Genomic DNA, 14,698 nt, shown 5'->3' on the forward strand with positions numbered 1-14,698 from the left:
TGTGCAAGTGCAGTGGTATCCAAAAGTGACAAATTGGTTATAAAGATTTCCCAGACGGCTTCACAAAATACTTCTAGTCCGCACGCATGAGCCGCTCCAGTCGGCACCGCAATGAATGCTGGAACCACATAGGATAAGCGCGAAGACGCTGCGCGAGGGTCCCAGAAGCACTGGGTAAAAGAACATTACCGCTCTCGCCAGTCAAGACTTGATCAACAATGCCCTCGGCGACTGTGTCGGGGTGTAGAAGGGGAGCCAAGAAGGTATCCTCGGGGGTCAGATTGTTAATTAAGGCAGTGCGCGTGAAGCCCTGGGTAACTAGCACGGTACGGACACGTTGAGCTTGATAGCGGGTAACCAACTCGGCCGCCAAACCTTCGTGGAAAGCGATGGCAGCGGCCTTGGAAGCCGAGTAGTCGACCATGCTGGGGGTGACGGTGTAGCCAGACTGGGAGGCGACAGTCACCACCATTCCGTGGTTACTCGCGATCATGTCCGGCAGAAACTCCCGCGCCAGCCAGTAGTGCGAAAGAGTGTTGACATCAAACAAGCGTCGGGTCACGGCCTCAGTGGTGCTGAGGATGGTCTTGCCGGTCAGGATGCCCGCATTGTTAATCAGGATGGTTGGCTTGCCGAACGAGGCGCGAATCTTGCTGCCCACCTCGGCGATATTTTCGGGGGATGTAATATCGCATTCGTAGTAGCGTACACTGCTTGGCAATGAATCTGCCGGGGGCGCGATGTCCAGGATGGCGACCTTAATGCCGCGATCGCCGAACAGCTGCGCAACTCGCCGGCCAATCCCGCCACTACCACCAGTCAGGACTACCACTTCACGGTTCCAGTCATAATGGTCCTTCAAGCCATTATTGACGGAGCGACGGTCCAGCCAGGCGCTGAGCCGATGAAGGACAGCCAGCGAGGCTAGCACTTTGAGGGCCTTGAGCACCTCCGGGCGCGACTCGAGGATCTCACGGCCCTTGACAGTATACTGGGCTAGTACTAGCAGTGGTACCATCTTCCAGGGGCTCAGTAGGGTGCGGTGGATCAAATTACCGACCACATCGGCCGTGAACCCTAGCTTCTGTTAGCCCGCCTAAAGGATATGGGAGCGGTGGTTAGCGCACCTTCTCTCGAGGGCCATTTCTTCGCGTGTGGTGCCATTCTTGCGGCGGCAATTCCAGCACCTTCAACTTTTTAACACAAGTGGTGAATAAGTTTGGAACAGGTTGAAAGGCAACAGGGGAAGATAAAGAGGAACCGCATCTGACCCAATGTGACAGATGATCTGCAACCCTAAGATAAATTATAAAGCGGGGGCAGCCGAGGTCCGCGCATAAAATGCATTCGATTCTCCAGTGCACTTTTATACACAGGGATAACTTAATTAATCATCAATTAATAATACATTTTTACAAGTCAATATGTACTAACTAGTTGTATTTCGCTGTCATACAACAATTGAATTCGCAAGGTGGGGACCGGGGTACAACAGTGAGTATCTTGCATTCGTAGCCTATTAAATTATAATACCTACTTCTGGTACAATGCTTGACAATTCAGAGATTCGATCTATTATATAGTCTCACGAGCAGGCTATCACTAATAATGCTATATTCCCGCAATACTATCTAGAATTGTAGTTGCTATTGTAGTACACGAGCATACGACAGATCACATATAATTGTACATTATTATATCAACGTAGGAAAAGCGTTATTCTGATTTATATTTAACCATTTCTAGCTGTTATAGTACATTGTTCGTGCTTTAGAAATTATGAAACCCCGAATATATATGTAACTTACACTACCCCAACCTCACCCAATATCCGTCGTCCCTAAGGCCTTCAGGTCCTCCTCGATAGCTGGCCATGTGCCTGTTCGCAAAGTACACGCCAGCCACCAATTTCCTGATGCATCCTTTCCCACAATCCTTCCGATATTACGCGAGGAAAGGCCAGGCGCCAGAAGTACAGGATTGATGTACGATGGTCTTCCATGACCATGCGTGCAGTCAGTCCCCCGAGTTTCCTTCGTTATGACAGCTGCGGAGAAGTCCATGTCAAAGAGCCTAGCTCTGTTCCAGTTACTGCAACCGAGTATGAGACCGTTCGATGCACCATACAACGGTGTATCAAGGATATTCTCCGAATGAGTCTTGTATCGCGCGTAGAAAGCCTCAACCTGGGGCTTTGTGCGGTGTTGTACTAGGCTACGGCGGATCTGGGATGCAAGAACACTAGCTGGGTGGTTAATGATCTGTTCCGCGAGTAGAAATGTGAAAGATCCTTGGGCGGCGTTGGTGACAAAGGCAGTATTATTTATGGTGGATTCTGGAAGTGCTATTCCACGGACATCAAAGACATTTAGGACTGTTGTCATGCGATTGCGGAATGGGTCCAGCGCCCTCGTTTGCGCTTGTGTCCACCATGCGAGGAGCACATCACTTTCGCTGAGGAACGGCGCGCCTTCTTCTTTATTCTGTTGCTTCAGCTCATCCAGTGAGTCGGCCCGCATTTGTTCCACAAAGCGTCCCGGGATGCACATTATGCGCTCCTTTTCGCGTGGGTACCAGATCCGCTCAAAAATGTACCATAATGCGAAACACAATAGCCCACGGCCTTGCACCAGGAACTTATCATTAACATAGGGCTCCCCTGAAGTACCCTCGCTTAGTTGCTGGAATGGGGTCTCGCCAATTCCCTGAAACTCTGGGACCTCTTCTTCTCGTCCGCTCATAACGGCAGTCCATGCCTTGAAGAAGCCGGCCAACCCCATGACATCGGCTAACGTGTGTATCCACGTAACTGTCATGAGCGTGGCATCGTCGAACGATACCACGTGAATAGCCAATTGCGGTCTGTCTGAGTAAAGCCAGTCCTCGATCTGCCGTGGGCTGTGAGGTCCTAAGCAGAGAGGCATGAGCTCCGTTGGGCAGCCAACCAACGCGGGTTGCGAGCTAGCTTGAGGGAACTTGGCTCCCAGAGGATGATTGTCGATGCCCATGGAATAACCCGCCACCGTGAATTCTGTTCCGGGTCTTTTCGCATCATATTGCGCGGGCACATGGTACTCCAATTTCCCATTATCCTAAATGGATGTCAGCTCCAGGTTGTATACCAGCCACACCATACAGTCTAAATTAATACATACATTCAGTCGTAAACGCGCGCCTAGCCTCCGCCAGCCATCCAGCTCTAACAACCGCTCCAGCGAAAGGCGAAGCACCTCTGTGTCAAGTACATCGTCAAATCGGTAAGTAATATTCACGGAGATTCCGCGTAAAAGTGGCTGATCATCTGCGAATGACAGTGGTACGACGGTGTCCGTCGGAACCCTTTTGGGACGAGGCGGCTTGTTCTTACTGAAGAGACCCATGGACTCGCACACGTAGATATTACAACACTGTTCTGCTGGGTGTTGATAGTTGCTCTTTTGGAGAAAACAAGGGTCAGCCGAAATCTATCCCTTTGATTGCATATTTGGCATTCGTTGTCGGCCGTATGGACGTATTTATGTATATCTTTCCGGTCTCGGAAATGCACGTGGGTTAAGAAGAGAATAAAGTTTGTCTTGAATGTAGATCAGTGAAAATGGTTGAATTGCTTTCTGGACCGCATACCTTATGTTGCAATCTTCTATTCCCAATGATGTGTTGGAAAATGTTGTTTCTCCCAAGTTTGTCTATCTTTTCCATTCTTTGGGTCTATGAATCGTGCCCATGGCCAGTTTCTCTTCATGAGCGAGTCAGTGGACTGAGCTACTTAGCCAGTATCAAGGGATGGCAAATTAAGACTCCCTATACTGACAAGCTCCTACAAGAATTATAAAGTTGCCCAAAAGGCTTTCAAACCAGGAAGCATGTAAGAAATAAAAAAACTAGAGAGAAGTCAAGGGGGTAGCAAAAATGCTCAGCGCTGGCACCTTTATGGTGGCCAAACTCAATTCTTGCATTCAATCGAAAGAAATAATATTAATCCACAAAGGGTGAAGTTCGCTGGAAAGTCTGAAGAGAGAAGGGAAAAAAAAAAAAAAAAACAACAACATAAAGCCGAGAAAAGGAAGATGAGGATGAAGACCAGAAACGGTAAGACAGAGACAGCAAGAGCCATATTGTAAACTAGTGAGATCCATTGTGTTCGTGTGTGTGTGTGTGTGTGTGTGTGTGTGCTTCGTTGTTTCCTCCTCTCCCGGTACTATTGCCGTACACTAACTGCAGGACATGAAGCAATGCGTTTGGCCCTGTGTACCAAGCTCATCTAGCGCAGGATCCGGTCTCCGTAGCCAATTTGTCAACATGTTCGTGCAATGATCGGTATGTTCCAGATCGGCCAGCATTGTGTCCAGGCGATCCCCACGCATGTGAACATCATGAGCGCGCCGCAGGAGATATAGACAGTGGACCAAATGTTCCCGGTTGGAAGTCCAATAGAACCCGTTGACGTTGCGACCGACTTCATCATAGTCCTTCATCTGACGCGTCATTTCCTTATCATAGTAGTATATAAACGGCTTGCCATTATTAAACTCGGTAAACTCCGTCACATAGTCGTGCGGACACTCCCGGTGCAGCCAGCATGCTGAAAGCGGGTCATATGTGCAACCGAGCGCTTCAGCCTCGTCAGTGGAATTGCCGCAGGAGAGTCTGGTCCGAGGCGCTGCGGGGAGACACTGTCGCTGGCCGTCATGGTGGGAGTCTAAGTAGACCGACGAGTGTTCTAGGCTTAGGGCTTGTCCAACAGGCTGGAGAGTGATTGCTGCAATCAGTGCAATTACCAGCAGCCCCAGGATCAGGAGGAGCCCTGTGATGGTGATCGTGGCCAGGTTGCGCTTGAGGAACTGCTGTACGGAGTGGCGTCGTGGCCGCACTGTCAACGTAGTATCACTATCACTAGGATCTCTATCATTGTCTGCCTTGTGGACAGGTTCGTAGTTGCGTGGATAAATCTTCTCCATTTCGATATAGGACTGGTATATCGTGGTGAAAGAGAGTTGACTCTCGCGTAACAACGAGAAAAGGAAAGGAATAGCCTCCCTCACTATTCAAAAGAGGACGGCCAGATTAGAAGACATCTTTCTAGGTGGAAGCACCATTTTTCATTCACTTATTTAGTTGGACAGCGTGACAAAGTGGAGTGCGCTGGAGCAGACCTGATTGAGATATCAATAAGGCCCACGGGCACGGCCACCAATCATATCGGATGAGGGAATAGATTCCGCTTCTGAATAACCGTGTCAATAAATTTAGTGCGCATGTGGCGTGCATGGACCCAGATTATTCTTGGGAAACAATGAAAAATGTCTACGAACCGTGGGAACTTCATTTGTTAGGGACCACTCAACGGACAGGTGGTCACCTTGAACCTTAATGCGCGGGCATTGTGATGAAACTGCCTGTGCCTATTCACAAGTCAAAAGGACTAACATAAGCTCACAGAGAATACATCGCATTTTGAGCAATTTGACCGCAACCCTAATAATTTACCACGGCTGCCACCCACTTCTGGTCATACGCCCCTCATTTTCTAGTAATATCCTGCAATATGTATTTCTATATTAAATACTATATCATTGAACTTATAGATAGCCTTTACGCTTCTAGTTTAATCCTCCGTATTCTTTAGTGATTATTCGAGCAGCCCTTAGACGTAAGAGCCATGACAGTAACTGTACCCACAAAAAAAAAATCTTGGAAGCCGTAAGGTACTTATGATGTATACGATATAGTAAATATTTCATGCTCATAACTGGCTTGGTCAATAACGTCCACTTATCTGGACTATTATAGCTTACAAATAAATATAGTAAAACCTGAAAAATAAATTTAATTAAGTGTCGATACTCGATAGTGACACCTCAGTTTGAAATATACCACAAAATCAAATATAAGTAATGGACAGTATGATGTCCTAGACAGCCTTTTCCGAACTGTGGATATCAATGCTGGAAACTCTTTGACACTCTGCTAACCGCGCTACAGATTCAGGCTGGGGTTCTTTGGCTGTTAGGTTGTATAGAGCAGAGCCACTTATGTGATAAAAGTCACATCTGGAAAAGATTCCAATCAGCTGAATAGGTCAAGCACGTGCTGTAAAAAAGGTCACCTGTTCATTTAAGACAAATCATAGAGATATTGTGCACTATGGGGCAACAGGGGGGCATACTGGCGAAATGGATTGTAATGAGGAGGACTTTTTTTATAATACTTAAGGTGCTAACTCTCACTGTTCTGCACTGGTTCTATTGCTTCTTATCTACCCGCCCTCCAAAGAGTTAAAGCTAGCATGCAATCTGTTACCAATAAATCCTCTACAGCGCAAACGCGATATGCTCGAGCTTTTGCGTTGAGTCAAATCATCACTTAAGGACCTTTCACTAAATGAGCGTCGAGGTGATAATCATAAGGGATAAAAGATAGAATTGCATATGATAAATAGATGCGCACAGGTTTCTCAGGTTAAAGACTGATATCAAAAGCCCCTTGCGGTTTGTCCTCGTAGCACACCTGCGTCACAATAGTGCTAATTCCCGCTTGCTGGGATGCTTGAGAGAAATTTGACCAACCCGACCCGGACAAGTCAAGAAGTGATATTGTGAATGTTGACGGTCTTCTTGTCAAAGAAACTACTATCCACCTTTGGAATATAGGAAGGATAATTCTCAATGACCTGCTTCAGTGCAGCCCAGCTATATTCACCATTGATGTCAAAAGCAGTGTTGAAGAACTGAGTGGTGTCGATGGTGGTTGTCACGTATCTCCAGGAGAGATTGGCCGTTGCATTGGTGATGTTGGCTGTCTTACCACCATTGACAAAGATAGCGGCGGACCCCGCTGCCGGCATCAGAACGGTGCCGCCCATGTTCGCCGAATACCAGCGCGCTGCGGCGAGACTTACCTCGCCGTCCTTCCAAGCTGTTGGGTCGACCCCTAAATCTGCCGAAAAGCTTCTCATAGACAATCAGTTTCTTGCACCATCTTGGTACCGTGCAGGGGAGCAGATGAAGGAGTGACTCACGGGAATGCGGCGATGTGAATATTCTCTAGCTGTGCCAGCATGGGGAAGTACATAGTCGGCTGGAAGATCAGAGTGTTAAACTCGTGCACCTCTTCGCCCTCACCACCCTTGAACAGACTGGACATGGATCACCACTCACATGAAAATGTTCCCAGCACTCGAGCATGCCGATACGGCCATACGGGGTGATCTTAACCACGAACCCGGCGGGATCTCCGTCAGACCAAATGTCACGCTCAACACCCGAGGGGCGTAGCCGCATCCACCAGTTGTTGAAATTCCGGGCCATCAACGGACATGGATTGAGATACATATTGCTCAAGATTCCTAGGCGTGTAGGCCATGTTTATTCCCTACCTCGCGTATTAGCAGGGCAAAGTAGCCACTAGAAGGCCTCGAAGTGTAGGCTCACCACTGGATAGCCAGGAAAACAGAGCTCAGGAAACGCGATGAGAGCAACATTTTCTGCTTTTGCCTCCTGGATTATCTCGATTGCCTGAGCTATATTACCATGTAGGTCCAAATCCACCCACGTCTTGTTGAGCCCTACAGGTAGCGCAAAGCTAACTGGAGGCTCGCGGACCGCTGCAACCTTGAAAGCGGAACCGTTGAGAGAAGGAAACGCATCTGGTGGAGTACACGTCAACCCCACGGTTTGGCCTCCGTGGTACAATACCGAAGGTAGTAAAATAGTATAAGACATTCTCATCGTAAAGAGCTCGTACTGTGAAAGGACAAGGCACGCAGTGGCATAGGACAAGACCCATCAGCTTGTCTTTATAAATTCAGAGTTGGAACCGAGAAGTACTCTACTATTATACTCTTTTGTTAAAGGGGATAGTTTATGGCGGGATCATTGTATCAGATTAGGATTTTGTTAAACATAGTAGATACACAGGTGTCGCGGTCAATAGGCCGATCAAAGAATTTGGAAATTTCTGGTAATCGACAATTCTCAGTCTTTTAACCCTCAGCGCAGCAGTGCCACTCGCGCCAGCTATGTCCAATACTTGAACTAAATCAAGTGGAGGTACACCGCCAGTTCCCCTCCAACCAGTTATGCAATTGAATCTTAGATGGGTCCCTCAGCCGCAATGCCCCGCCTGCGTGCCCAGCTTACAGGAGATCGGCATGCGAGAGTCCCCGGACGCCGCTGTTGTTGCAGGTTACAGTAGGCTCAGAGGTGTGGCCTTATATTAGAACATATCAAACCCTGTAGTTGATCTCTCAACTCATGCATTATCAATAACTATCACTTACGTGGCCCGTGAAAGTTAAGTTTCCATGTCTGTTCATAAGCACATGGAATGCATTCAGGGATGCCATTATGATTCAAAGCTGATATCAGCCTGTATATGTCTATATTCAACAAGCCTGAGTTCAGTCCCCCATGTTTATACTGGGACGTTAACATGAGCAAGTCGGAAATTATTCTGCTAGTATGTATTGTGGATGTAACTTTACAGTGGGAATTGGAGTTATACTGTGGACCGACTTTTAAGATGTAGAAAACCAACACAATTCATTCAACTTAACTCCAATAGAGGCAGCGTTAGTAGAATTAACATCCTTAGAACTCGAGTGCAGATAAACTATACCTTCTATACCAAAAAAAAAAAAAGAAAAGAAAAGAAAAAAAAGGCACAAGATGAACCGAGTCACCCTACCAAGGCACCACCAAGGCATCTAGAGTACTGATGTGGCGTACGCCATCGCTAACCTCCGGCAGCTTCGGAAATCGGGCAAGACCATGGACCAAATATCTGCTGATTAATTAGATTCTATTGGTACTCATAGGTCTTAGACATAAGCACACTACCAAGAAAGGACAGACAGCTAAACAGTCCCTAGCTGAAATAAAAGTTTAATGCCATTTCCTTGCGAATCTTCTCGCCAGCTTCGATAATCTCCTCAGCCTCGTGGCGGACACTCCTCCATTTCTCTCTCAGCAAAGAGTACACATGGTTCAAGTTCGATATGTCCAGCTTGACTGTGTCCTTCCCTTCTTCCGCGGTTGTCTGCGTTACACTGAACTGTAGCTGACGGATATCTGGGCCAGGCCTTAGTATAGCCTGAAACGCAATAATCTCTATGGGTCATACATACCTGGCTTAAAGATTTTCTGATCATCGTCATAGTGATAATTGACGTAAGTGAATAAATACTTGTTGTCAGTATCAGGCTGAGACGCAATTAGATCGGTAATGATGTTCAGAATGACCGAGAATTGAGCAGGTAGCAACTCCTGGCCATAGAAACCTTTGAGTACATTTCGGATCTTTCCATTCACTTCGGCCACGTCTATGTCCGCCGAGAATGGCCCGCTATGGCTGTCGGCATTTTTAACGAGCCTTAGGGAGTGATTCCTTATTAGAACCCTGCCCTTCAAACCAGCATTAGAGACTATGTTTTGAGTACTCACCATGTCGTTTCGCTCAACTCCCTAAGATAGTCAACGACCTTGGCTCGATAGTTGGTTCGTTTCACACGGGAAGCGGTGGAATCATCACTGGGAAGTGATTTGTCCGCAATCCTGTGCCTAACCTGAACTTCCGTCTGACCGAGCTCCCATGCATTCCAGGACTGGATCTCGTCTTGCAGAGCTTGAAGATCGGGCTTTCTGTCATCCGGGAGGAAAGGAACAAAGTAAAAGAAAAGAAGGTTAGGGGTTCCATAGTCATTTGTAACGTCTACCTCTGGATCCTTGAGGATGCTTGCATGTTGTTTGTTTGACAAGAGGGAAGGATCAACAGCAGGTAGGTGGGTGTATGGGGACATTGTGGAGGTTTGTGTTAAACTAGTATAAAGCGAGGGTAGAGCTATGCGTTCGAGGCCTCGGTATGTAGGAGGATTGATACGGTTAAATACTCCAATTCAAGACTTGTCACCGGAGGCGATCCGAGGAGGTGAGGCATTCCTTATCCTAGTGATTAGAGTAAGGATTGCGTGTTCTAGCTTCACTTTCTCATTATGTGGAATGCGTCTGCGAGTTAGTGGCTCGCTTTACGGAGCCCAGCTAAACCCTTGGCTCCTCCACTCTGCAGTGACAGGGCTGTTTCTTGAAATATTCCTAGTCCTGTGACGAAACACAAGGTGCTGTCGAGGGCTGAACCCTATACGAAGGTGCCAGCCATCCAATCCGTGTTGACGCTGGAGCCTTGACTAGTGCAAGGTGAGTAGCCCGTCCCAATTATTAGTTCCTCCTGAGATTGCGTGGCCATAGAATGACGTACTGAACTGCAATGTCGGAAGCATCGCATGTTTAATGTTCCAAACTCAGCTGAATAGATGAATCTAGACAGTCCTCCATGATGCGTCTTAGCTTGCAAGGATCAAAAAAGAAGGCCATTCAAATGGGTGCCCCGCGCACAGCGTGCTGGAGACATGCACGATGAAGTTTGAGTTGTAATAGGACAAATGCAGCAAGCTTGGAAGACACCCAGTAGTTGTGCATCCGAAATGCCACACTGCTCTATTTCCTAACCTAGCTATGCAACGTAAGATTGAATCTCTTCCCCGATGGGATTTGTATGCAGCGAGGTGTTCAGATACCTCCCATGCTTGGCAGACCTCACAGTTGCATCAGTACTACAGGGCTTTGTGGGAAATCTACCACATGCTATAGCAGGGTCAGCTTACAAGGGCATTGTCCACATTTATGTGAATTATTGGACGATAATCAAATACAACGAGCTATCTGGTTTCGACGACATGCCGCCACTTTCTTCGTATATATGCCCAACGCAAATCATAAATTCTATTACTATTACCCCATGAGGCCCTATAATATGATTCGAGATACCATTTCTACGAACTGACCTGGTTCTAGGAACATAACTATATCGAGTTATGCTAATTCAAACTTTGCACATTCCATTCAGGTTCCCCGCCGATGGGCAGGGGCAAAGCAACTAACAATAACAGGCCAAGCCGACGGTGTCCCATATTGGTCGGGTAATTAAACCGAATAATCACGTCGCATCGCTCTATATGCATAACTCTGTGCAACCTGGCCTCATCCTAGCAAGGCTTACATACCAACGGCCATTTCGGGGAGAATATACCGCTTCACAAGCCATGAGTGGGGTGGATATCAACTCTCCGGGCAGCCTGCATATGTGTATGCACATCAGCAAAGGTACTCGGGCATTTTTTGCCAAGCAGAATACTGTCTCATTGACGAATAATAAGCAACGGTTGTACCCCGCACCAATTCAGCTGAAGACTTTTCCGCCAGCCGCCAACGTCCACAGACAGGGGTGTTTTGTCCGGAAGTTCCGATATCACACTAAGCCAACGAAGCAGCGGATGCACGCCTGGATCCCTGTCTGTTGCATGCATAACATATAGATTATTATACTAATAACCGGGGAAGGGGAGACGCTCCGACCAGTCTAATCCTACCTTCGATAATAATGGCACACCGATAGTCCTTGCACTGCTGTGCATGTCTTGATAGGATACATACACAAACACTTACGTGGCTTGCGTCTGGCTTCGATCGGATGGCAAATCTTGTCACATATTGGCTGGGTGGCAAAGTATTCGATTGTATGGTCTAACCGTTCCGCGTGTTATTCCACAGTACAATGATGTAGCATGGCGACTTGAACTGTATGGTAAAGGCGTTCGCTCACCACCGAGACAAAGTATAAAGAGAGGCCATTGGAGTCCTATGTAGCTTTCAATTAAACCAGAAACATACACATCATCTCTTCCTTGAATACATCTTCTCACATTTAGTATTCTAAAGCTTCCTTTCGTTCACTACAATGTCTGCCTTCAAAAATCAAAAGTTCTCCGCGCTTGGAGAAATACCCATCATTCTTCCCCCGCCGGGCAGCGGCTACAAGGATGAAGACAAGCCGAGCGACGCTGACATGGGAAAGGATGACCCGAACACCCGGAGCTACATCAACGTCAATGCGAACCAGATCCCTTCGAGGTTTCATGACCGTGTCTTGAAGCTCGAAGAAGCGATGAATCTAATGCAATCGTGGCTTGACACCCACGCTGGTATTCAGGTTAAACACCGAAAGGCCGATGGGACTCTGCCAAGTGATTCGAGTCCAGAATCAGGGTTGAAACGCTCTGACTACCGGAATAAGGTGGTCGACACAATTCTTACCGAAGATTGTGCCTGGTAAGTCAATCATCGCTCCTGACCCATTGCTAAGGCCTGGTTTGACTTGAGATCGTTGTGATAGGGTTATGCACAATAATGAGGTCTATTCAGAGAACCACATTGATACTACAAAGACTGAGTTTCACCTCAGCATGATCTCGGACATGCTTGTCGGTCTTCTTGATGGGATTACTGGCATCTCGAAGACCATCGAAGATGTGTTTTCTGGCCTTGCCAATCTCATTGTCGAGAACAAGAACCAGGTGCAGTCTCGCACTGTCTGGTCACTCTTTCACGTGTTCCTCTATGATGAGACCACAGATGACGTTCGGACATGTAGGTGGATTGCCTGTCCTCTGTTCTTTCAACTGATGCTGTGATGATGTCGCTAATTGTCTAATGCAGACTTCCGGATTATCAACTACTCGATCACTGCCGAGATGGTTGAGTATGTTTCCAACAAGACGACCCATCAAGAGGTCAAGATGGGCTTTGACTTTCACTTGACCGATCTTAGTCTGAACGAAAACCAGTGGGACAGAGTCAAAGATGATGTTCAAAAGTTTATCGATGATACCGCTGCCAACCAGGTTGATCACCCGATTGACGGTGAAATCAGTGTTTAAGCCCGGTTGGCCGTTGTGGCTCCTCTGGACCTTCGATCGTAAACTGCTGTCTGTGGAAGCTTATCAGAGGATTCGCGTTATGTGGATATCTAACTCTTGGCTACCTGGGCTCGTGTAACTACGCATCCACTCGTTAGTATCCAGAACGCCCTAGCTTTCTTGTACCATGTCTCAGCTCGATAAATATATCGTAGTATGCACGCTTTACTAGAGCTACCGTTGAAGTCTAAAATCAGTGGGTAAAGGAAATGTTGCTCTGGTGAGACATAGCAATAGCCAGTATTCTACTGTCAAAAATTCCTTACCTCCCACATCGATGGCTTTCCAGACTCTACCAATGCCATGCAAGCATTAGATGGATTAGATTGATCCAGTCGGCTTTACTGGGGAGTGGCGTTCATACCCTAGAACAAGAATAAGTATTCTGTGTTCGTCTCAGCATCAGCACCCAGCGCCCCATGGCGAAACTCTCAGTCGGCCAACGGGCGGGGCCACTCAACTCTCGGTCCACAGTCACTGTGCTGCACCGTTAAAGCAGGCTAACATACCCCGGCCTTGTCTAGGATCAGTAGAAACCTGGTCATTGCGCATCCGCGGATTTTGGATTGATATTGCCAATTGCAGCGAGCTGTCCCGCTTTTGGGGCGTTGGGTTGGTATGCAGTATGGCCAAAATGGCCTACCACAGAGTGCGTGGTTATCTTCTTCATATTGTACAGCAGTATACCGTACTGTCGTATCCCTTATTATTCGTTCAGTTGAGTGTGCAATATGAAGCTATAACGTTTCCCTGACCACAGGGTATACTCATTGAGTACATCTTAACAGGTACACCCTACTACAATAAACATTTTCATAGTGAGTATGTTATATCTTAGACTAATCCCAGGCCTTCGTGACGTACTGACATGGCGCCTTTCTGAAAGGCTTTACAGGACAATGCCGATATTCCACAGGTTACAAAGACTTACATGAGGATTGATGAGAACCTGGACTAATATCATCCTACCAAAAACGTAAGCTCTCTGTTGGTCCCCGTTCGTAGAAGGCCTAATACGGCCGGGTCGGTTCCCGTGCGTGATATTGAACGCTGCACCGCAAGTCGGGCAATTTAAATTAAAGGAGACCCGTTAATCTAGCTGGTCCGACAGAAAACAAAGGGCTTCGATAATAGCCCATACAACTGCGAGATGTGGTGGTTTGCGGTCCCTGTCGGTATTATATTACCATATAATATCAGTGATGCCCTGCAGGCCATAGACAGGAACGGAATGCGAAAAGGACCATGTGCCGATGGGAAATAGAAAGTATGTCATTATGGCCTATTGTACTCAGTACATGTCATACGTTAGCTAGAGCTTGGGCACCCAGTCGGGCGGAACAGAGGTCAGGTTGAAGAGCAATATCATTCAACTACTAAATAAGCAGGAAAGGGTTTCTCTAGCATTGCATCCGGGTAGGCCACCGAGTGCAATAGAGCTATATTCCAGAATTGTCAGAGAGATGTGAACAAGGATGCTGCACATTCTAAACGGTGAGGTACGACCCATAACAACGTCGCGAATCACGGCTTACAAATCTGATGGGTCGGTGTTTGTGGCCAAGGATAGAACCATGGCAAGCGTTTGTTGGCCTGCAAAATCCAGCAACCGTTGTACCACCAATCTGTCCTTTTTTAAGTATGTTCTAACCTCCAAGAGCGACCGATTCCGGCAAGTCAGATCATCGAGTGGGAATATATTTCCTTGCTCAAACTGTGAAGCGGACATCGCTATTCAACATGGCCATTACATCCTTTCGCAGATACGGTGGGCCCAGTAGATGTCTTGTCCATCTAACGTCTACCGAATCAAGGCCCGGTCCCAAGTCGTGCCATTTAGTTATGATCAGGGTCACACCTTCATTGCCACAGGAAGTAGCATAGATTTGA

General features: G+C 47.3%; 6 protein-coding genes across 6 annotated transcripts; 1 reads left to right on the plus strand and 5 right to left on the minus strand.

The window, feature by feature from the left end:
- Positions 1–73: 73 nt before the first annotated feature.
- On the minus strand, positions 74–1,164 carry BDV27DRAFT_159572 (short chain dehydrogenase/reductase family protein; the record flags this gene model as incomplete). Its single annotated transcript, XM_032072892.1, has 2 exons — positions 74–1,077; positions 1,128–1,164. 2 exons carry the CDS (start codon positions 1,162–1,164, stop codon positions 74–76), a joined length of 1,041 nt encoding a protein of 346 aa, XP_031925707.1.
- Positions 1,165–1,820: 656 nt separating this feature from the next.
- BDV27DRAFT_146812 (uncharacterized protein) lies at positions 1,821–3,380 on the minus strand (the record flags this gene model as incomplete). Its single annotated transcript, XM_032070642.1, has 2 exons — positions 1,821–3,092; positions 3,156–3,380. 2 exons carry the CDS (start codon positions 3,378–3,380, stop codon positions 1,821–1,823), a joined length of 1,497 nt encoding a protein of 498 aa, XP_031925708.1.
- Positions 3,381–4,211: 831 nt separating this feature from the next.
- Positions 4,212–4,958, minus strand: BDV27DRAFT_159574 (uncharacterized protein; the record flags this gene model as incomplete). Its single annotated transcript, XM_032072893.1, has 1 exon — positions 4,212–4,958. One exon carries the CDS (start codon positions 4,956–4,958, stop codon positions 4,212–4,214), a length of 747 nt encoding a protein of 248 aa, XP_031925709.1.
- Positions 4,959–6,580: 1,622 nt separating this feature from the next.
- Positions 6,581–7,721, minus strand: BDV27DRAFT_146814 (carbon-nitrogen hydrolase; the record flags this gene model as incomplete). The annotated part of the gene is made up of 5 exons (XM_032070643.1): positions 6,581–6,947; positions 7,019–7,077; positions 7,158–7,253; positions 7,285–7,371; positions 7,431–7,721. 5 exons carry the CDS (start codon positions 7,719–7,721, stop codon positions 6,581–6,583), a joined length of 900 nt encoding a protein of 299 aa, XP_031925710.1.
- Positions 7,722–8,672: 951 nt separating this feature from the next.
- On the minus strand, positions 8,673–9,916 carry BDV27DRAFT_131202 (uncharacterized protein). Its single transcript, XM_032067579.1, has 4 exons — positions 9,441–9,916; positions 9,125–9,369; positions 8,838–9,068; positions 8,673–8,781 (listed from the first exon to the last, which is right to left on the minus strand). The coding sequence occupies exons 1-3, from the start codon at positions 9,794–9,796 to the stop codon at positions 8,866–8,868; spliced, it is 804 nt and encodes a 267-aa protein (XP_031925711.1). The 5' UTR covers positions 9,797–9,916; the 3' UTR covers positions 8,673–8,781; positions 8,838–8,865.
- Positions 9,917–11,709: 1,793 nt separating this feature from the next.
- On the plus strand, positions 11,710–12,976 carry BDV27DRAFT_131205 (uncharacterized protein). Its single transcript, XM_032067580.1, has 3 exons — positions 11,710–12,161; positions 12,226–12,479; positions 12,549–12,976. Exons 1-3 carry the CDS (start codon positions 11,791–11,793, stop codon positions 12,767–12,769), a joined length of 846 nt encoding a protein of 281 aa, XP_031925712.1. The 5' UTR covers positions 11,710–11,790; the 3' UTR covers positions 12,770–12,976.
- The last annotated feature ends 1,722 nt before the right edge of the window (positions 12,977–14,698 follow it).

Source organism: Aspergillus caelatus, assembly GCF_009193585.1.
Source record: "Aspergillus caelatus strain CBS 763.97 unplaced genomic scaffold BDV27scaffold_136, whole genome shotgun sequence".
NCBI classification, from domain to species: domain Eukaryota; kingdom Fungi; phylum Ascomycota; class Eurotiomycetes; order Eurotiales; family Aspergillaceae; genus Aspergillus; species Aspergillus caelatus.

Excerpts from the sequence above, each read along its gene's own strand:
- BDV27DRAFT_131202 (XM_032067579.1), bottom strand. The coding sequence starts at position 9,796 with ATGTCCCCATACACCCACCTACCTGCTGTTGATCCTTCCCTCTTGTCA. Across the intron at positions 9,370-9,440 it reads GAGTTGAGCGAAACGACATG|GCTCGTTAAAAATGCCGACA; the intron begins GTGAGTACTCAA and ends TCACTCCCTAAG. Across the intron at positions 9,069-9,124 it reads TCAGAAAATCTTTAAGCCAG|ATATCCGTCAGCTACAGTTC; the intron begins GTATGTATGACC and ends GGCCTGGCCCAG.
- BDV27DRAFT_131205 (XM_032067580.1), top strand. The coding sequence starts at position 11,791 with ATGTCTGCCTTCAAAAATCAAAAGTTCTCCGCGCTTGGAGAAATACCC. Across the intron at positions 12,162-12,225 it reads CTTACCGAAGATTGTGCCTG|GGTTATGCACAATAATGAGG; the intron begins GTAAGTCAATCA and ends TCGTTGTGATAG. Across the intron at positions 12,480-12,548 it reads CACAGATGACGTTCGGACAT|ACTTCCGGATTATCAACTAC; the intron begins GTAGGTGGATTG and ends TGTCTAATGCAG.